General features: G+C 46.3%; 1 protein-coding gene and 2 long non-coding RNA genes across 7 annotated transcripts in view; 2 read left to right on the top strand and 1 right to left on the bottom strand.

Annotated features, from left to right (window-relative positions):
- The window catches only part of DNAH14 (dynein axonemal heavy chain 14), a 407,059-nt gene that overhangs the window by 17,394 nt on the left and 367,002 nt on the right, over positions 1-22,663 (bottom strand). For all 5 annotated transcript variants that reach the window (XM_042925989.1, XM_042925990.1, XM_042925991.1 and 2 more), the window contains 4 exons: positions 13,690-13,887; positions 12,477-12,673; positions 8,014-8,174; positions 6,364-6,560 (listed from right to left, as the gene is read on the bottom strand). In XM_042925989.1, the coding sequence (XP_042781923.1) occupies positions 6,364-6,560; positions 8,014-8,174; positions 12,477-12,673; positions 13,690-13,887 (753 nt within the window). The remainder of the gene's footprint in view (positions 1-6,363; positions 6,561-8,013; positions 8,175-12,476; positions 12,674-13,689; positions 13,888-22,663) is intronic.
- LOC122212237 lies at positions 10,609-13,099 on the top strand. The gene is made up of 3 exons (XR_006199069.1): positions 10,609-10,985; positions 12,466-12,609; positions 12,816-13,099. It is a non-coding gene; the product is annotated as an uncharacterized LOC122212237 (long non-coding RNA).
- On the top strand, positions 13,301-21,812 carry LOC122212235. The gene is made up of 3 exons (XR_006199067.1): positions 13,301-13,485; positions 13,629-13,797; positions 21,320-21,812. It is a non-coding gene; the product is annotated as an uncharacterized LOC122212235 (long non-coding RNA).

The raw sequence follows: 22,663 nt of genomic DNA, 5'->3' as shown, positions 1-22,663 counted from the left end.
AGGGGACACTGCACTGCGGGGCACTACAGGACCTCGTCTTCCTAAGGCCACTGCTTTAAGTGCGGGAGACGCAGCTGACTTTGCTGACACAAACAGACACAGAGAGTTAGACAACATGAAGAGACAAAGGAATATGTCCCAAGTGAATGAACAGGACAAAAATCGCAGCAAGAGAACTAAATGAAATGGAGATGGAGTAATGAAATGAAATGAGTAATGCAGTAATATGCCTGGTAGAGAATTTAAAGTAATGGTCATAAATAGACTCACTGGACTTGAGAAAGAGTGGGGGACCTCAGTGAGACCCTCAACACAGAGACAGAAAACATAAAAAAGAACCAATCAGTGACAAAGAACACAATAACTGATATTAAAAATACACGAGATGGAATAAATAGTGGAGTAGAGGAAGCAGAAGAACAGATCAGTGACCTGGAGGACAGAGTAATGGAGAGAAATCAAGCTGAGTAGTTGAGAAAAAGAAAAAATGAGAACAAGTTAGGGGAACTCAGTGACACCATCAAGCCTAATAACATTTGCATTATTGGGGTCCTAGAAGGAGAAGAGAGAAAAGAGGACAGAAAATTTATTTGAACAAATGACAGCTGAAACCTTCCTGAATCTGGGGAAGGAAACAGAAGTCCAGATTCAGGAGGCACAGAGAGCCCCTAACAAAACCAAAGGAGGTCCACACCAAGGCACAGAGGAATTTAAATGGCAAGAAGCATGGATCAAGAGAGAGTTTTAAAAGCAGCAAGAGAAAAGAAAGCAGTTGCATACAAGGGAAATGCCATAAGGCAATCAGCTGCATTCTCAGCAGAAACTTTGCAGGCCAGAAGGGAGGGGCATGATATAATCAAAGTGCTGAAAGGAAAAGCCTGCAGCCAAGAATACTCTATCCAGCAAGGTTATCATTCAGAATAGAAGGATGGATAAGAGCTTCCCAAAGTTTAAAGGAGTCCATGACCACTAAACCAGACCCACAAGAAACGATAAAGGGGACTCTGAGAGGCGAGGAAAGAACATAAGCAGGAATAAGAAAAGCAGGAATCACAAAAGCAATAAGAATAAGTATATATGTAAAAATCTGTCAAGGGATTCACAAAATTAACGTATGTAAAGTATGATACCAGATACCTACACCATGGGGAAGAGTAAAAATTTAGTGCCTTTACAATGGGTTCAAATTTAAGCAACCATCAACTTAATATAGACTCCTATACACATAAGACATTATATGCAAACCGAATGTTAACCACAAATCAAAAACTGGTAACAGATATGCAAAAAATAAAGAGAAAGGAATCCAAATATATCACTAAAGAAACCAGCGGACTTCTCAAAAGAAAGGAACAGAGAAGAACTACGACCATAAAAGGAGTGACAAAATGGCAGTAAGTACATACATATCAATAATTACTTTGAATGTAAATGGACGCAATCCATTTTGCTCCAATCAAAAGACACAGGGTGACGTAATGGATAAAAAAGCAAGACCCGTCTATATGCTGCCTACAAGAGACTCATTTCATTCCCAAAGACACCTGCAGATTGAAAGTGAAGGGATGGAAAAGCATTTATCATGTAAATGGAAGTGAAAAGGAAGCCAGGGTAACAATTCTTATTGAATGAAATAGACTTTAAAACAAAGTCTGTAATAAGAGACAAAGAAGGACACTATATAATAATAAAGGGGACAATCCTACAAGAAGATATAACAATTGTAAATGTTTATGCACCCAACATAGAACACCCCAATACATAAAGCAGCTAATAACATGAAGGATGCAATTGATAAGGATACAAAAATAGTGGGGACTTTAGCACCCTGCTTACATCAGTGGACAGATCATGTAAACAGAAAATCAACAAGGAAACAGTGGCTTTGAATGACACACTGGAACAGCTGATCTAACAGGTATATTCAGACATTCCATCCAAAATCAGCAGAATGCACACTGTTTTCAAGTACACATGGAACATTCTCCAGAACAGATCACATACCCAGCCACAAAACAAGTCTCAACAGATTCCAAAGACTGAAGTCATAGCATGCATCTTTTCTGACCACAACTCTATGAAACTAAAAATCAACAAGAAAAAAATCCGGAAAGAACACAAATACATGGAGGTTAAATACACGCTACTAAACAATAAATGGATCAATTTGATCAAGAAATCAAAGAGGAAATAAAATTAAAAACACATGGAGAAAATGAAAATGAAAATATAATGGCCCCAAATCTTTGGGATGCAGCAGAAGCTGTTTTAAGACGGAAGTTTATAGCAACACAGGGCTACCCCAAGAAGCAAGAAAAATCTCAAACAACGTAACCTTACACCCAATGGAGCTAGAAAAAGAACAAATAAAACCAAAAAGGAAAGGAAAGGAAGGAAATTCGAGTAGAAATAAATGAAACAAATTTAAAACATAGAACAGGTCAATGAAACCAGGAGCTGGAGTTTTGAAAAGACCAACAATATTGGTAAGAGCGTAGCCCAGGCTCCTCAAAAAGAAAAAAAAGAAAAAAAGAAACAGAGACTCAAATAACTAATCAAATCAGAAATGAAAGAGGAAAAAAATAACTGACACCACAGAATAACAAAAAGATTATAGGAGAACAGTATGTAAAATGGTGTGCCAACAAGTTGGGCAACTTAGAAGAACTGAATACATTCCTAGAAACATATACACTCCAAAAACTGAATCAGAAAGAAATAGAAAATTTGAACAGATCAATTACTAGCAATTAAATTGAATCAGTAATCAAAAAACTTCCAACAAACAAAAGTCCAGGACCAGACAGCTTCATAGGTAAATTCTACCAAACATTTAAATTTATTTTTATTTTTTTTAATGTTTATTCATTTTTGAGAGAGAGAGAGAGAGAGAGAGAGAGAGCAAGTGAGCATGAGCAGGGGAGGGGCAGAGAGAGAGGGAGACACAGAACCTGGGGCAGGCTCTAGGCTCCGAGCTGTCAGCACAGAGCCCGACATGGGGCTCGAACTCACAACCATGCGATCCTGACCTGAGCCGAAGTCAGTCACTTAACTTAGCCACCCAGGCGCGCCATTTAATTTTTTAAAAATGTTTACTTATTTTTGAGAGACAAAGCATGAGTGGGGGAGGGATAGAGAGAAAGGGAGACACAGAATCCAAAGCAGGCCCCAGGCTCTGAGCTGTCACCACAGGGCCTGATGTGGGGCTCAAAGTCACGAACTACAAGATCGTGACTTAAGCTGAAGTCGGACGCTTAACCTACTGAGCCACCCAGGCGCCCCTAATTCTACCATTTAAAGAAGAGTTAATACCTGTTCTTCTCAAACTATTCCAAAAATAGAAGAGGAAGGAAAGCTTCCAAATTCATTCTATGGGGCCAGCATTACCCTGATACAGAAAACCAGAAAAAGACACTACAAAAAAAAAAAGAACTCGGGCCAATATCCATGATGAACACAGATGTAAAATCCTGACCAAAGCACTAGCAAACCGAATTCAACAATACAGTAAAAAAATTATCCACCATGATCAAGTGGGGTTTATCTCTGGGGTGGAAGGGTGATTTAATATTTACAAATCAGTCTACATGATACATCACATCAATAAGAGAAAGGATAAAAACCATATGATCCTTTCAATAGATGCAGAAACAGCATTTGACAAAGTACAACATCCATTCATGATAAAAACACTCAACAAAGTAGGTTTAGAGGGAAGGTATCTCAACATAATAAAGGCCATATGTGAAAAACCCACAGCAAACATCGCTTCTTTAATGGGGAAAACAGAACTTTTCTCCTGAGTTTAAGAACAAGACAAGGATGTCCACTCTCAGCACTTGTATTCAACATAGTATTGAAAGTCCACAGCAATCAGACAAGAATGAAAGGCATGTAAATTGGTGAAGAAGAAGTAAAAATTTACTACTTATAGGTGACATGACACTGTAGATAGAAAACCCGAAAGATTCCACCAAAAAAATTCTACAACTAATACATGAATTCAGTAAAGTTGTAGGATACAAAATCAACATACAGAAATCCAGTGCATTTTTATACACCAATAATAAAGCAACAGAAAGAGAAATTAAGAAAACAGTCTCATTTGCAATTGCACCAAAAATAATAAAATACCTAGGAATAAACTTGACTAAAGAGTTTAGGACAGAAAGACCTATATTCTGGGAACTATAAAACACTGATGAAAGAAATTAAAGATGACACAAACAAATGGAAAGATATTCTATGCTCATGGATTGGGAGAATAAATATTGTTAAAATATTTAACAACACTACCCAAAGCAATCTACATATTTAATGCAATCCCTATGAAAATACCAATAGCATTTTTCACACAACTAGAACAAACGATCCAAAAATTTGTATGGAACCACAAAAGACTCCAAATAGCCAAAGAAATCTTGAAAAAGAAGACTAAAAGTGTAGGTGTCACAATCCCAGCTTTCAAGACCTACAACAAAGTTGTAGTAATCAAAACAGGATGGTATTACAGACAAACAGACACACAGATCAACTGAACAGAACAGAGAGCCCAGAAGTGAAACCACAATTATATGGTCAATTAATCTTCAACAGAAGACAAAGAATATGCAATGGGACAAAGACAGTCTCTTCAACAAATGGTGCTGGGAAAATTGGACAGTTACAAGCAAAAGAATAAAACTGAACCACTTTCTTACCATGCACAAAAATGACAGTCAAAATAGATTAAAGACCCAAATGTGAGACCTGAAACCATAAAATCCTCGAAGACGGCACAGACAGTAATGCCTCTGACATTGGCTGTAGCAATGTTTTTCTAGACACGTCTCCTGGGAAAAGGGAAACAAAAGAAAAATAAACTATTGGGACTGAATCAAAATAAAAAGCTTCTGTACAGCAAAGGAAACAATCAACGAGACTAAAAGACAACTACTGAATGTGAGAAGATACTTGCAAATGACAGATCTGATAAAAGGTTGGTACCCAAAATATATAAAGAACTTATACATAACCCAATTTAAAAACGGGCAGAAAACACGAACGGACATTTTCCCAAAGAAGACATCCAGATGGCCAACAGACACGTGAAAAGATGCTCAACGTCACCATCATCAGGAAAACACAAATCAAAACCACGATGAGATACCACCTCACACCTGTCAGAATGGCTCAAATCAACAACACAAGAAACAACAAATATTGACCAAGATGTGGAGAAAGGGGAACACTCTTGCATTGTTGGTGGGAATGCACACTGGTGCAGCCACTTGGAAAACAGTATGAAGTCTCCTCAAAGCATTAAAAGTAGAATCACCGTATGATCAGTAATTCCACTACTGGGTATTTACCCAAAGAAACCAAAAACACTAATTCGAAAAGATACGTGCACCCTGATGTTTACTGCAGCACTATTTACAGTAGCCAAGGGTGGAGACAACCCAAGTCCATCGACAGACGAGTGGACGGACAAAGAGGCATACGTACGCGACGGCATAGCAGTCCTCCATAGCAGAGAATGAAATCCTGCCATTTGCTACATCATGGATGGGTCTAGAGGGTATCGTGCTAAGCGAAAGAACAGGCGGAGAAAGGAAAATACCATATGGTTTCACTCAAATGTGGAATTTAAGAAACAGAGCAAAAAGAGAGACACATCAAAAAACAGACTCTTAACTTACAGAGAACACACTGCTGGTCACCAGAGGGGAGGTAGTGGTGGGGGGGGATGGGTGAAATAGGTGACGGGGATAAATTAAGGGGCACCCTTGTCATGATGAGCACAGAGTAGTGAATACGCGTGTTCAATCACTGTCCTGTACACCTGAAGCTAATCTAACCCTGTAGGTCAGTTATACTGGAATAAAAACTTAAAAAGACATGAATGTGATAAAAAAAAAAATCAAAACAGTACAGTAAGATACAAGGATACGTAAAATGTAAAGTTAAAGCCTCTTTCCCACCCACAAGACCCTCCAGTCTCCCTCATTTAAGGCCACCAGTGGGAAGAGTTGTTTGTGCATCTTCTTCCAAGACTTTCGGTTGGGGGTTCTTGAATCTAAAGCATAGATGCGTTTTTATAAGCACATGTACGCACACATTAGTATATAGGTTTTTATAATCTCTAAAAATGACATCATTTTCTGAAACTTAAAATGAACAACACATCTTAAATTTATCTGAGTGGAATTGCCAGATTGCCCTCTAAGAGGTTTTATTAATACACGCCCACACCCAAAGTACGTCAGCATCTTTCAATAATACTTAATACTTCATCAGGTGCCACGGTGAACGCCCCCCACCCCCTGCCCGCACCCCACGCTTACGGCTCAGCAGCCAACGGGGTAGCGTGACGGCTCTCACCTGCCACAGCGTAGGCACTCTTCTATTGAGAAAAGACTCATACGTTTCCTCCAGTTCTTGGGTGAGGATGGTTTTTCCTTTTATCGCAAGTTGAAGGCCTTTCAGAGATTCATGCACAACAATTAAGAACTTATCAAATCGTTCGATTTCTTGGCTCAGAAAGGTTAGCAGGACACAGTGGATGAGGGGATCATAGCCTGGATCGAGAAAGACGGAACATTAGCTTATTTTTCAGATAAAAGGAGAAACACAGGCTTTGGAAATGGAAGGAACTTCATGTGTCAAGACCAGGGATCGCAACACATTTTCTGCAGAAAATCAGGAATTACTTCAGGCTCCGTGGCCACCCCGTCTGCGTCACGACTGCTGGGCTCTGCTTCCGTGGTGCGAACGCAGGCGCGGACGCACAAAACCGATAAGCTTGGCCGTTTGCCAATAAAGTTTTATTTGTGCAGCAGCCCTCGCGTTCGTATTTCATATGATATTTATGGGTCCTAAAATATTCTTTTGTTTTTTTCCAACCAGTAAAGAATGTGAGACCCCTTTTAGCTTTCAGGCTGCACAGGAATGAACGGTGGCTGGACCTGGCCACAGCCCTAGGGTGCTGACCGTGGTTCCGACTCCACAACAGCACCCATGTCACAGACCACCGCTCAGCATTGGGTTCCCGACGAACTTTCTTTAAAGGCGTAAGGTATAGGGGCGCCTGGGTGGCCCAGCTGGTTGAGCGTCTGACTGGCTCAGGTCATGATCTCGCGGTTTGGGGGGGTCAAGCCTGGCATCGGGCTCTGTGCCGTCAGCTCAGAGCCCGCTTCAGATCCTCTGTCCCCGTCTCTGTCCCTCCCCAACTTGTGCTCTCCCCCAAATAAATAAATATTTAAAAAAATTTCAAAAATAAACAGTTAAGATATGGATGTTGAGAAGTTAACTGGGTCATTTGCCACGCACGGACGCTGGCTCCCTGGGCTGGGTGCCCTGTCGCCCCTGGGCCTGCCCCCTTTCCGGAGCCCTCAGAGCGGGGGCCGCCGGTCAGAGGGTCCATGTTCCTTGTGCTCCGCAGGCAGGCCGGGCGGGGCAGGGACCCCTAAGCTGCTCTATAGCCTCAGGCAGGGCAGCTCCTTCCTGCTTTGCTACAAGCATATTTCTTTTTTTTTTTTTTCTTTTTTTTTTTTTAACGTTTATTTTACTTTTTGAGACAGAGAGACAGAGCATGAACAGGGGAGGGTCAGAGAGAGAGGGAGACATAGAATCTGAAACAGGCTCCAGGCTCTGAGCTGTCAGCACAGAGCCCGACGCGGGGCTTGAACCCACGGACCGTGAGATCATGACCTGAGCTGAAGTCGGACACTTAACCGACCGAGCCACCCAGGCGCCCCGCTACAAGCATATTTCTTCACTTTTAGTCTCCCAGCCACCCACCCCCCTGCCCCAACAAAACCAGAAAGGAAGACAAAGCTACAGCACCCTTTCCTTCTCTGCCCCAAGCTTGGGGGGGGGGTGGTCTCTCAGCTTGGAGAGTGGGAAGGGGGGGCGTAGAGACCGCACTGCCTACCTCACTCGGCCTGGCTGCTTCTGTGGGGTCTTGGGGGACCCCCACCCCTTCCCCTTGGGGCCAGAGTCCTTCCCCGAGGACGCACGTCCTGTGCCTACCTTGGATGCTCTTACAGAGAGACTCCCAGAGGGGGCTGGACATGATGCACTTCAAGGTGCTGGGTGTTCCAGCACATTCTTCCTTCTCCACAGACCTCGGCAGCCGCTGTAGCAGGTCAGACAGGATTTCCATCAGCAGTTCGTCGTTACTCTGCTCGGGACTACAAAGGACACGGAGAGATGCGGATCTGTGTGACCCAGGACAGCCCGCTGTTCAGGCCCGGGGCCAAGCCGCTTCACAGCCGCACGCGACTAGGCACACGACGGAGTCCGTGCATTTTACAGATGAGGAAGCGGCCGGCCGTGGAGCCGGCGCGGGGCTCGACCTCATCAACCGTGAGATCACGGCCCGAGCTGAAATCAACGGTCGGGATAAAACTGGCCCCTTGCCCTGCTTCCCGAGAAATTCTTATTTTATTTATAATTTAACCTTTTTTTTTTTTATTCTAGTAGGCTCCACAAGGAGTGTGGAGCCCAATGCGGGACTTGAACCCACGACCCTGAGACCAAGAGTCAGACACTTAAGGGGCGCCAGGGTGGCTCAGTTGGTTAAGCGTCCAGCTTCAGCTCAGGTCATGATCTCATAGTCTGTGGGTTTGAGCCCCGTGTCAGGCTCTGTACTGACGGCTCAGAGCCTGGAGCCCGCTTCGGATTCTGTGTCTCCCTCTCTCTCTGCCCCTCCCCTGCTCACGCTCTGTCTCTCTCTCAAAAATAAACATTAAAAAAAAAAGACACTTAACTGACTGAGCCACCCAGGTGCCCCCTGCACTTTAGACGTTTACAAGAAAATATGTATTTTAAAAAAAATTTTTTTTAACCTTTATTTATTTTTGAGACAGAGAGAGACAGAGCATGAATGGGGGAGGGTCAGAGAGAGAGGGAGACACAGAATCTGAAACAGGCTCCAGGCTCTGAGCCGTCAGCCCAGAGCCCGACGCGGGGCTCGAACTCACGGACCGAGAGATCGTGACCTGAGCCAAAGTCGGACGCTCAACCGACTGAGCCACCCAGGCGCCCCCTGCACTTTGGACGTTTACAAGAAAATATGTATTTTTAAAGGGTTCTTAAGATTTCTTTGTCGACAATTCATCGTCAGAACGCATCTGCGTCAAGTGTCAATACCGAAATGAAGACTCAGGTGGCACCCCGACAGCTGTGCTCATCACCAACCGCGTGTCAGATTCCTCGGGGACGCTGGGCAGCCCGTGGGGGCACAGGCCTGGGCCAGGCGGGGCAGAGCGCGAAAGCTGGACGAGCTCTAAACACTAAAGCTCCCCTGAGATCGTGCTGTTACTCTAACTGCTGGCAGGGGCTGGTTTCAGCCGTCACCCGGGTCTCACACAGCCAGGGTGTCGTCCTGCACGGTGAGCGACAGCCTGGAAGCCACGACCACGCTCAGTGCACTGCTTCTGTGTCCGCTCACCCCTCACGCCAAGTAGGAGGTTTTCCCATTTTGTTTTCACACTTAGGCGGTGACTTTAAAGCAAGGTTACTCAGTGGCATTCGTCCAAGGTGGCTTCTGATGATTCAGAAGACTTCAAAAAACACACACCTTCAAAGGGCAACTCTTTGCTACACCTGAGGGCGTTAAGTCAAATGGGACCCATCTTTTAGCTCTAATCATGCAGAGAAGTTTCTAGTATGTTTTGAGCACAGGCAGCATAATGGCAGCCATCCCAGCTTCCCAGAATGCCCGAGGGGCACGGATAAACACACTCAACATGCTTGCGAACAGCAGCCCCATAACCCATCTCTTACTGGCGAATTTTTTGAAGGCGGGAGGCACAGCCGTCAGTATTTACGAGCGCAGGACGCGCAGGGAATTGAACCTGATATTCTGGGGGCACACGGGAAGGCTTCCAAGTAGCCACTCCTCTTTCGCCGTGTGTGCAGCTTTCCTGCACGTAGAAGGTAGGACGCGTTCACTCCGTCGGTGGGGGGAGGGCTCGGTTACACCTGTTTTGTGTCAGTGCAATGACCTTGGAAGAGAGCACCAGATGGTCAGCCAGAGCCACAGTGAGGATCCAATCAGATACCATTTTAATATGAGTTTCGTGGTCCAGAGACAGGAAGGGGCGCCTGGGTGGCACGGTCGCCTGAGTGTCCGACTCTCGGTTTCAGCTCGGGTCATGATCTCACAGTTTTATGGGTTCGAGCCCTGCGTTGGGCTCTGTGCTGACAGTACAGAGCCTGCTTGGGAGTGTCTCTCTCTCTCTCTCTCTCTCTCTGCTCCTCCCCTTCTCATTCGGTTTCTGTCTCTCTCAAGAAAAACAACAACAAAGAGACGAGAAGACCAAAGCGTACAGAGTTCCGATAGGTTCAGAGGTTTTAGAACTAAGTGGAAAAAAAATATAAAAAAGACACGTGTATCTTAGGAGCCTGTTAGGAGGTGGAGGAGGGAGACGTGTCCTCCAGACTAAGGGGACCACTTACGGTTTTCCTCGGGGGAACTTCCCATCGGGGGCGCCTGTGCGCAGAAGGCCCTGGCCGCACACGCCCATCCCCCACAAAGCCCGAGCCGCCTTGTGGTGACGTCACAGGGGGATTACCTAGAGCGGGGCCACCCGTGCACCAGCGGCAAGGACAAGACTGAGGACTCAGGTGGTCAGGTCCGCCGGCACTCCTGCAGAGCACAAGGGCCCTAAACCCGATCTGTGAGCCCACAGACTAACAGCCCGGGGGAACGTGGACTCGGATCCCGGGGACGTGGGCAACGTCACCATCACCGGGGGTTGGAGTTGCGATGACCTTACGACAAGTATAATCGGGGTTCAAGGCATCCGATGCGTGTTCCCAACAAGTGGTTTAAATTTCGGTTTCAGTTTACTTACTTGTTTTCCCCCCGACCCGAAGCACACCAAGAAGGCAAACTCCCATGTCACGCACAGTGGCGCCACTGGTCCCGGGGAAGACCGAGAAGTTGGTGTAGACAGGATTAACAGAATCAAAACCACAGTGACGGTACTTTCGTGGTGAGGAATCTGTACCTGTTGGTATTTTCAATATTTATGATATTTAAGAGATTTGGGGCTCTTAACACCTGAAGGTCAGCTTTGGGACTCTGACTTACAACAGGAAGTGGGGAAATTGGTTTCAATTTATGATTTTGAGTTGAAATTCAGCTAAGTTGATATATTTGAAGACATAAGAGAATTTAAGATCCCATGTATTTGTTTAATTATTAGATCTATAAGAATTGTTGCAAGATTTGAAGAAGGTTTGGCGGTGAGGTAGCTGAAGTACATTAACTCTGTAATGAATATTATTATACTTGAAAGCGTTTACGTCAGTAGATAACCAAACGCTATTCAAAGACCTTTTAAAAATTATTGTTAAAATCTGTTAGACTTACACATTGAAAAATTAGATTTTTAAGCTGCCCTACCTGAGGAACTCGTATGCTGAGAACAGCCCCACAGGTAGGCATGGTTATTATCTCAGATGCGAACGAGATGAACTTGAAGACTTAAGTGACGTCCCCAAGTCTGCAAAGTCAGGTGGTGGAACTGGGATTTGAACTCAGCGAGGGAAGAGGGAGGCGAGGCCTGCGTGGGCCACCTGCGTCCTCAGCGGGTGTGAACGAGCACCCGAGAGGACGTCTGGGAACCGCAGGAACACACTGCTGGGGAGGCAGTGAGGCCACTGAGCTCACACCATGTAGCTGTGGCCTTGACAAACGTGACCTTGTCTTCTAGTTACAGGCTGCGGAGGCTTGAGAATTTGCGTTACATCTGTTATAGCTTTTTAATGTTTGTTTATTTTTGAGAGAGAGAGAGAGAGACACAGAGCATGAGCAGGGGAGGGGCAGAGAGAGAGGGAGACACAGAATCCGAAGTGCAGAGCCTGACGCGGGGCTTGAACTCATGAGCCGTGAGATCATGACCTGAGCCGAAGTGGGGCACTTAACCGACTGAGCCACCCAGGCGCCCCCATCTGTTACAGCTTTTAAAGCTCACAGTGGCTTTGACAGGGAGACAGGCATTCTATGTTTATGGATAAGCAGAGTAAGGGTGTTGAGGCCCTGTGACTGTCGTATCGTTGGCCCTCTTCATCATACTGTCCTCTTACACTTTAGTTTCTGTTCAGATTGTTTTGTATTTTGCACTTATTTTAAAGTTTACTTTGAGAGAGGGAGAGAGAGAGAGCCTGCGCATGCATGAGTGGGGGAGGGGCAGAGAGAGAGACAGAGAGAGAGAGAGAGAGAGAGAGAGAGAATCCCAGGCAGGCTCCACGCTGTCACCACAGAGCCCCACGCGGGGCTCGATCTCACGAAACGCGAGATCATGACTTGAGCCAAAACCAAGAACTGAGCCGCCTGGGCACCCCCACTATATCTTAGACTTATTTGTCTACAAGTTCCGCACTGTAGCTCTTCAAATTCCTAAATATTCACTTAACACTTAATTATTTAAGATGAATATTTAATAATTTCCGACTAACGACTGTTGTTAGTGAGTTCTTACCGGACCACGAGATCGGCGCCGGTCCCGGGTTGCATGGTAATGAGACTGTCCACAAGGTGCCGGCCCTGGATCTCTCTGCCACCCCTTATGGCCTCCGGGTGCAGTCCCAAGAGCTCAGGCGTGTCGTCGTCAGGTAAGGACTGGACGATGTGTATGTAATCCCTCAAGCTCGCGGATTTCGGCACTGGCTGACGTATCTGAACATTTAACCACTTGTTAGTTTTTGTCCAGGGCGATACCTACTTTCCGTAATGCGTGTAGATACTTCTTCCCATAAAATGTATACCATATATAAATACCATAGATGAATTATATAAAATTCGCGTAACATTTACACAGAGGGCTCCCCTTACTTCTGGGTGGCATATTCCAGACACTCCTGTCAAAAGCTACCTCTGGGACGACTGCGTTTGTAAAGTGTGGCTCTGGGATACGCACAGTAACTTTCTTGTTGGGAGAAGAGACAGAAGAAGGGAAACCACTTCGGTTCTGACTACCTGTTGCCTCAGTGACCCATACCCACAGATAACGGACACAATCCAGCCTTAACAAACCACCTTTCTTCGGTGAAGCTATAGAAGGATTGTGACAACGATGTTAAGACTCCGTCTGAACACTTGGCGGGGGGGGGGGGGGGGCGGGTAGCAAAATGGGTGAAGGTGGTCAAAAGATACGAAATCCCAGGTATGAAACGCATAATAAATTTGTTTTAATTGAAAAGCTACTTGATGGTGTGGGAGAGCTCTTCATGCTGGTCACCGGCTCCTTCTTCCTGCGATTAGCTGTGTGGCTAAGTTCCCCTCTGTAAGGCTGACTCTCGTGTCACATCCCCTGGGGAGAAAATGGGCCTTCTAGAACCTATGAGGTGATAATGACGAACAGGACTATGCTGGATAAAGAGACGCCCACGGCTTCTTGGACGCGATCGCTTTGAAACATGGAGCCCAATTCTCTCCCTGCACGGAAGCTAACCGAATGGTCTGCTTCTTGGATAAGCGAGGGGACAGAGGTCAGACCCTGGTCTTTCTGGCCTTGAGAGGATGCATGGGTAGATGAAATGTCAGCTGACATGGTAAATGGTGACTTGTTTTTATGCTGCTGGCAGTTAATAAGAGCCATCAAAAGTGAACATGAAAATCCATTTAAATGCAGGTTTTAGAGAATGCAACTACATTTCAGTGATCAAGTACTGTAAGTAAATGCCTGTTCCCACCTCATCACTGAAGAAACTGAAGTCATCTTTCAGCACTTCCGGGTTACAGAATTTGTGCAGAAGGGTGTTTAGACACCGCCTGTCCCAGGTGTCCGTCACCCGGCCGCCGTAAGTCACTTCCCCAAGGAGGTAGTGCAGTTTCTGCCACGAAACACCGGTCTGTGCATTCAGGGAGTTCTCCAGAACCTTTATGGCAACCTGTAGAAAATCCACCAGTCTTTACTATCTCAGAATGTGTTTGCAGCCCACTTTGATGTTTGCACGTAAAATCAGCAACTCGCAACAGCTACCTGTATTTTCTCTTTAAAAATACCGTTGACCCTTGCACAACTGTGGGTTTGACGTGTGTGGGTCCCCATATATGTGAATTTTTCACCGTTCCCGTAAGTGGATTTTCCGTTCCTTGTGATTTTCTTAGTAATGCTTTCTTTCCTCGAGCTGCCTTTATTGTAAGAATACAGTATATGATACATATAACACACAAAATACGTATTAATTGACTGTTGGTGTTATGGGTAAGGCTTTCAGTCAACAGTAGGCTATTAATAAAGCTTTGGGGCATCAGAAGTGATACGTGGATTTTTAACCACACAGGGGTCGGTGCCCCTAACCCCCGCCTTGTTCAAGGGTCAGTTGTACATGGAAATAGCAAGAGGGATAAAAATATCAGGATATACATCTTCATCCATTCTTTTTTGTTGTTGATCGAATTACTAAATTAAAATTATTACTATTATTTGGAACAGACCCCACAAGCTGGTGGCACCAGATTCAGAAGGCACAACGGGGTAAGCAAGGGGACGTGAGTCTTTGGAGACCCCTGCTCTTCCAGTCAGATCCCCTCCCGGAGGCCCCGGTGGCTTTGGGAGGTTTCTTGGGCCCCTTTACACAGATGTTCTCTGAACTCCCTGCACCGAGTGGATCTCATTCCTGCTTCTCTCTCCGACACCCCTCCCCACCTCTCTACTTCAACTTCCAGCTCTCTTCCCCTCCTTCCCCCCCTTTTATCTTTGTTTCCTGTTTTCCTTCCAAAAATGCTAGTCCAGAGTCGCCTGGGTGGCTCAGTCCGTCGAGCGACCGACTTGGGCTCAGGTCATGATCTTGCAGCTCGTGAGTTCGAGCCCCACGTCAGGCTCTGTGCTGACAGCTCAGCTGTCCTGCAACTGGACGATATAGCTTGTACGTGCACTTTTCTTTTTATTCCCTCATCCTTAATACGGATTAATATGATTTGACATCACCAATGTGAATTATGTCATTTTCTTATTGCGTTGACCAGAGCTTTTGAGGCGATGCTGAATGTTAATGGTGTAATCAGCATCCCTGTTTGATTCTTTTTGTTTTGTTTGTTTGTTTTTTTTGATTCTTGATGTTAATAAAAACAACTTCAGTGTTGGCTATTTAAAATCATATTTGCTATAGTTTTTTGGTAGTCTTTCCCATATTTAAGTAGTCCCTTATAATCCCTATATATTTTTGAGTTCTTATCAGGAATGGTGTCTGAATTCATAATGAGAGACTTCTTTTTTTATTTATGATATTTATTAGTATTATATTTATATTGATATTTTGTAGATATATACATTAATATTAATGTACCAAACTCAAATGAACCAACGATTGGTCTTAAGACAGAGAGATAAACAAGTAATTCTTTGAGTTGTAATTGTATACCAAGAATGGGTCACAAACGCTACGTGATGAAAAGGCATGTCGTACCACCAGTCAGGGCGCAGGTAGCTATATATCAAATGGCCAACAGCAGCCAAATGACAGCCACGGAAGTTCCCGGGTTGCTAGAAGCCAACAGACCGTATTGTGAGGGACCACTGAAGTCTCAGAAAGCTGTGGAGAACAATAACACACCCACCAACCTCTCACTGAGGGAATGAGTAGGGTTTCACATGGTGCTCTATACAGGGCACCAACAATGTCTTTGTCAAACTGTGCAGGTGTCTTCGGATGGTACACAACGCAGCCACCGATGGATGAACTACTGACAGAAGCTTGCCCATAATGTACCTTTCATCATGCAAGTTTCAGCCCGCTGATGCGCAACTCGAACATACTGCTTTTGAAGTTTCTTCTGCCTGCCTTTTGTGGGTAGGCAAAAATTGATGCCATGTGAAAAATTAAGCAACTCGACACTGTCCTGCCTTTCGAACCCAGATTTTTTTTCTAATTGTTTTTTTTTGTATTAAATATAATGTATTGTCCAATTGGCTTCCATGCAACACCCAGCGCTCATCCCAACAGGTGCCCTCCTCAGTGCCCATCACCCACTTTCCCCTCTCCCCCACCCCCCATCAACCCTCAGTCTGTTCTCAGTGTTTAAGAGTCTCTTGTGGTTCGCCTCCCTCCCTCCCTCCCTCTCTGTAACTTTTTTTTTTTACCCTTCCCCTCCCCCATGGTCTTAAGTTTCTGAGGATCCACATATGAGTGAAAACATACGGTATCTTTCTCTGCCTGACTTATTTCACTCAGCATAATACCCTCCAGTTCCATCCACGTTGCTGCAAATGGCAGGATTTCATTCTTCCTCGTTGCCAAGTAGGATTCCATTGTATATATAAACCACAACTTCTTTACCCGTTCATCGGTTGATGGATATTTAGGCTCTTTCCATAATTTGGCTGTTGAAAGTGCCGCTATAAACATTGGGGTACAAGTGCCCCTATGCATCAGCACTCCTGGATCCCTTGGGTAGACTCCTAGCAGTGCTATTGCTGGGTCGTAGGGTAGTTCTATTTTTAATTTTTTGAGGAACCTCCACACTGTTTTCCAGAGTGGCTGCACCAGTTTGCATTCCCACCAACGGTGCAAGAGGGTTCCCCTTTCTCCACATCCTCGCCAGCATCTGTAGTCTCCTCTCTGGCGTGAGGTGGTATCTCGGTGTGGTTCTGATTTGTATTTCCCTGATGATGAGTGACACTGAACATTGTTTCATGTGTCTGTTGGCCATCTGGATGTCTTCTTTGGAAAAGTGTCTATTCATGTCTTCTGCCCATTTCTTCACTGGATTATTTGTTTTTCAGGTGTGGAGTTTGGTGAGTTCTTTATAGATTTTGGATACTAGCCCTTTATCCGATATGTCAGTTGCAAATCTCTTTCCCCATTCCTTCGGTTGCCTCTTAGTTTTGTTGATTGTTTCCTCTGCAGTGCAGAAGCTTTCTATCTTGATGAGGTCCCAATAGTTCATTTTTGCTTTTAATTCCCTTGCCTTTGGAGATGTGTTGAGTAAGAAATTGCTGCGGCTGAGGTCAGAGAGGTTTTTTCCTGCTTTCTCCTCTAGGGTTTTGATGGCTTCCTGAATGAGAGGCTTTTCTGCATCTACTGATGTGATCATGGAAAGCGAGTTATAGATTTCCAGCTATCGAGCCATTCTCGCGTTCTTGGACTCAGCCCTAGGGGGTCATAGTGCGTTATGCTTTTGATTCATTGCTGAAGCTTATCAATAATTTATACAGAATTTTTTACATCAAGTCCTAAGTACAACTAGCCTGTATTCTTACATATATTATTTTTATCAGGTATTCACATTACTATTATGGTTTCATAGAATGGATTGGGGAAATTGCCATCTTTTTCTAAGGCTTGGAATAGCTTAAATAATATCAATGTCTGTGTCTTAAGGTCCAGAGTGAACTCGGCTGTGAAACCATTTCATTCCGGTGTTTATCTGCAGTGTCTTATAGCAGTTGGTCCACTCAGAACTTTCATATTTTTGGAGTCAATTTTGATAATTCGTATTTTCCCAGAAATCATTGGATCCATACAGACTTTCAAACTTTGTCTTATCAAAAACCAATTTTTGGATTTATTTTTCCGTTCTACTATTTTTTGTGTATTATTTTATCACTATTAAAATTAGATTCATTTGTCCCTTTTGTTGTTTTTTCTAATTTCTTAAGATGACTATGAATTTCCTGCACTTCCTCTTTAATAATGAAGATATTTAAGGCCATAGTTTATTCCTTTCTGAGCATATTTTATACTGTCATAGTTTCAGTGTGAAGTATCTCATTTCATTTGTGTTTGAGATATTTTGTGATTTTCCTTTGAACATCCTCTTCGATAAAAGACTTCTCTCCAGGCATGTTTCTTAATTTCCACCTTAAGATCTTTGGGGTCGAATTTTTATTACTTATTAGATTACGAACCGAGAATGTGGCCCACACAATAATTAAAGATTTTATTCCGTGGCCATGCTCCTGGCTGAACTTTCTACGAGTTCCTTGGATGTATGAAGAAAAACGTGTGCTGCCTACTGGAGGGATGTTGGGTTCTACAAAACTCTTGTTAATCGAATTTGTTGATTACATTATTCTATTATCTGTCTTACTCTTGCTTGTGGGAGCGCCCTAATTCCGAAAGGGGATTTGAAATCCCCCCTAGTGGTTACACAGGAGCACACACCCGTAGCACGCACAGGCATGTACGCGTCCCCACGCACCCACACGCACGTTTGTGCACACGTGCTACCGTGGGCTACGGTCTGCCACGTGTCGGGACCGGAGCGTGTAATGTCTGAGCGCACAGACACCGAAGCCAGGCCGCCTGTGTTCGAATCCTGTCCGTTCCCGCGGCTCCCTCAGCCTCAAATGCGGGAGGACGACCCTCTTCCCGGGGCCGACGTGAGGCCCAAGTTCATCAGTCCCCAGAACACTCTCTGCAGAAGTTACCGTTTTCACACCGTTGTTTCTTCACACATGTCCTCTTCCTGCTCTTTGGTGCTTTTTCAGATTCAATCCCATCTTGTCTGATAGTAACATTGCCATTCCTGCTTTCTCGCTGCTTTTATTTTCTTGGCAGTTTTAAACTGTCTTCCACAACATAAGTGTTCTTCTTATAAGTTGCACGTGCCTCCTCGAGAGGGAGTGTGGCCCGCTCACGTTTCAGACGCAGCCTGAGAAGATTCCTTCCGTGGAACTTTGCTACCATTTATTTTACTTTGTCGTTTCTCTCCCTCCTTATTTCTGACAGGTTGGTCCAACGGCTATTTTCCTCTCTCTTCTTTGCTGATTTAGACACACGCGACCTTTCCGTTCCTTCAAGTCTTCTTAACGTAACATTTCTTTTTTCAAGTGACAAGAAGACGACAGCTACTTCCCCGCCCCTAGTGGGAACACTTCCCGCTTCTTCCTCTGCCCGCCCGGCCTCCCCTTCCCGTCCTCGCGGGACCCCGATGCACACGTGCCCCTTCTCCCCGACCTCTGGGTTCCGCTGAGAGAGGTTAGTGTTTTCAGCCTAAGACGATTATGGGACTTTTCTTGCAGCACGAGCCTTCCTTTTAAATCATCTGTGTTAGCACTTAGACCACTGGCGCTCAGCAGTTCATTATTGTCTATTTAGATTTAACAATGCGGCCGGGCCACAGATTTCCTGCTCTCCACACTCCCCGCTCGGCCACTTCCCTTCATTGTGTCTCCGCCTCGGCCCTGATGCGGTCGCACACAGCTGCTACCGTGTTTGCAAGGACGAGAGCCAGAGCCAGGCTGGGCTGTGCAGGAACCCCTCCCCGCCCCCCCCCCCCCCCCCATGCAGGAACCCCCTCTGCAGGACCCCCCCCCCCACAGGACTTCCCTTTGTGCAGGACCCCATGCAGGAATCACCCCCCACTGCGGGACCCCCACACAGCCTTCTCCAGGCCCGGCCGTGCCTGCTCCCCCACTGCCTTCTGGCGGGACCCCTGGCCAGCCTAGCGCCACCAGGGGTCCTCACAGCTCGTGCCGGCTGTGAGTGTTCTCAGTCCGCAGACTCCGATCTGTTGTCGATCTGTTGTCATGGGGGGTGGGGGGTGGGGAGTAAAACCGCTTTCTTCCTACTTTGTTTTTCTCCATCTTCTCGGCTGGAATCCCTGTCGTTTGAAGGCGAGGTTACTCTTCAGACATCTTAATTGTCCCTCGTGATCTCCATCGTTTTGTCATTTCCTTCTTGTGCTTGGGGTGTTCCTTCTATCTGATCTTTCCAGCCGTTGACTCGACTTTGCACCACCACCACTGCCCCCCCCCCCCGTCTCATTTCGTGTTTAGCTCCTAAGTCTCGGTGCGCGGCGTCTGCTGAGGACGGTGTGCGGGGCCTGGGCACCGAGGCGCCTCTGGCCTGCCCCTGCAAACCGGGGCCAAGCGCCCCGACCCCCGCCCTGTTATTTTGTGATAACGAATAACCTTTGGAGGTTATGCAAATCATAAGCAGAGCTGTTAGGACGAAAGTAAGAAGTCCAAAACGGGGGAGGAGGCCGAAGGGCGAGCACACATCTGTTCCACGCCACGCGGGGGCAGCATCCGGCGCTCTTTCGCGGACGCGCAAGTGCTCCAGGAGCACCCACTTGTGTTCTGACGTGCTATTGGCCAGAGCACCCAGAGTTCTGTCCGAGTCCAGTTTACAGAAAGCCGACGGCCTGCATGTGCTTTCTTCTGAGAAGAACGCGGAGGAATTCTGTCCCTCGGACACACGAACGGTGTCCGGCTCATCGAGAAAATTACAGACCAAAGGCACAGTGTTATTGCCTGTAGGGCATTTATCACTTTGGGATGCGACTTGGCAATCGTATTTCATGACTCTCTCTCTCTCAGTATTTCCAGAAACTTCTTTCCTATATTTTTAGAAGTCAGTTTTACCATCTTGCTGCCTCTTCCATCAAGAAGGTAAAAAGAAACTGACACGGGCTCACTTACAAACATCATGTGTGTGAGATACGTGCATGTGTGTGAAGCGTGTATATCCTTTCGGGCTCTTACAATTTTCTGTTCCGTTGCTTGTTCCGTTTCCTGTTCTTTCTCTCTCTGGCCACTGGATCGCATTAGGTATGTGATTTTCTCGGTCTTGCCCTTGGGGCTCAGGCCCAGGTTTTGCGGGGCTTTCGGGGGCCATAGCCTGTGTGTGGTGGAGAATGCACTGGTGCTTGGCCCCGTGGGCCAGTAGACACGGTCCCCCAGCACACCCCAAGCTGCCTGACCACCAGCTGGCTGGCCGGGCGCTCCCCCTAGTGGGGGGAGCTGTGTCCAAACTCAACTTCCCAGGGAACTAGAAGTTCCCACTTCCTTAACGAGGGGGGCTGTGCGTAAATCCAGTTTCCCGCAAAGCTCCCAGAACTTCCAGACCGTCGGCTCGGCACCCGCAGGGCCTTTCCCTCCCACTGGCAAGGCTGCTGTCGCACGCGCCGCACAGGGAGGGGGAAGGAGGGAGGGGAGGGAAGGTTGTCCTCTTCTGGACAACAGCGCCACGATGTAGCCAGCTGCGTCCGGCTTGAGCAAGCCTCTCTGCAAAATGCCAAGAGAGCATCAGCACCCCGGGCATGCCAGCCTGAGCCAAGTCCACACGCGCTCTGGGGCGACAGAAGACCTGCTGACACCGGGCCACCCACTTCCTACGTCCGTTCCCCTGCAGGTGGTTTAGGATACGTTTTCTAGAAAATCATCTGTAAGAGAGATGAGTTATATATACACGCAGAACGAAATCCTGCTGACGGGCTCGGTTATAACCAATTTTCCTGATCAGTCCTATCAATGTGACTCTTTCTTTCTAAATCAACGATAATAGGAACTCTTTGAAGAATTTTGATACAGATTACCAAGTTGCCTTCCAGAAACTTAGTGACAGTTCCTGCCTCTCTGTGCCGTTGTTTTAGCCACTGTGGTTGCGAAAGGTGGAATCTCCCTGCGGCTTTAACGAGCATTTCCCTGGTGGCTGTAGGAGCCCGCGTTCTCCAGAGAGCCAGGTGAGGAGCACACATGCAGAGAGACTTGCTGTTAGGACCTGGCTCACGTAATTATGGAGACTGACAAATCTCCAGACCTGTGGCAGCGGACGCAGGAGAGACGACGGTGTACTTCCTGTCTGGAGGCCCCGAAAGAGCCGATGTTTCAGTTCAAGTCCAGAGGCTGGAAAAAGCCAGTGTTCCAGCTCAAAGGCAGACAGGCAGGAGGATTTCCTTTCTGTTCTAGTCAGTCCTTCGACCGATTGGACGAGGCCCACCCACATCGGGGAGAGGGATCTGCTTTATGACCTACCGGTTTGAATATGAATCTCACCCAGAAACATCCTCACAAACAAACTCAAAACAACGTTTGGCCAAATACCTGGGGGTCTTGGGGTCCAGTCAAGTTGATATGTAAAATGAACAGCACAACTACTAATGGAATTGAACAAAGTTTCATCATCTGATTGCCTTTTTGTATTTATACTGTGAACTGCCTCTCCGGGTCCTTTACCCATTGCGGTGTTTTCTTTCTCTTCTTAATTTACAAGAAATCCTCATACAGTTAGCATATTGGCATATTAGCCATTGACATAGTAGATGCTACAGGTATTTCCCCCAATGTGTTGTCAGTCAGCCTGCTGACTGAGTGGGGTCTGGACAAAGTGCTTGAGCCCATATCCCTTGACAAAAGCCCAGAGCGCAGCCGTTCAGTGTCCTGTCTGGTGAGGGGCAGAGGCACATACTCTGACTTGCAGAGGGCGTGAGCGCCGAGAAGCCCAATGAGGACGCAGAAGAGGCGGGAGGGCGCCCGTCCGGGCGGGTCTAGGTGGTGGACACCCAGAGGCGGCATCAAGATTTTGCTCAGGTTTTTGGCCTATAATCTAACCTGGCGAAAGTTTAAGCAGGCGTCGCCACATGTTTACCTTAGCAATAAAAACCACCATGCATTAGGAAGCAGAGAGAAGGTTCTAGACAGAGAATAGTAAAGAAAGACTCCTAAGCTGTGCCCCCCCTCCCCCAGTGGGTCAGTGCGCTCTCTCCTACTTTACACAAATCCAGCAGAAACCGCAAACATTTCGAGTGGTTTCTGTGAGTCACGCACTGTGCTACGTGACCTATGTTAACGAGCCTGCCTCCTTCAGTGCCCTTTCGAGTGGGTGTAACATCTGGCTTGCCTTCCCTCATCCTGCTTTTTCCTTTCTTGGTCCAGGACCAAGACCCTGAGAGTTAATGAGCTCACCCAACAGAGTAAACACTCGTACATCTATAAGC

The sequence above is a fragment of the Panthera leo genome, chromosome F3 (assembly GCF_018350215.1).
Source record: "Panthera leo isolate Ple1 chromosome F3, P.leo_Ple1_pat1.1, whole genome shotgun sequence".
Lineage (NCBI taxonomy): Eukaryota > Metazoa > Chordata > Mammalia > Carnivora > Felidae > Panthera > Panthera leo.
The sequence above is the reverse complement of the archived record's forward strand: the minus strand, read 5'-3'. Positions and strand labels throughout refer to the sequence as shown.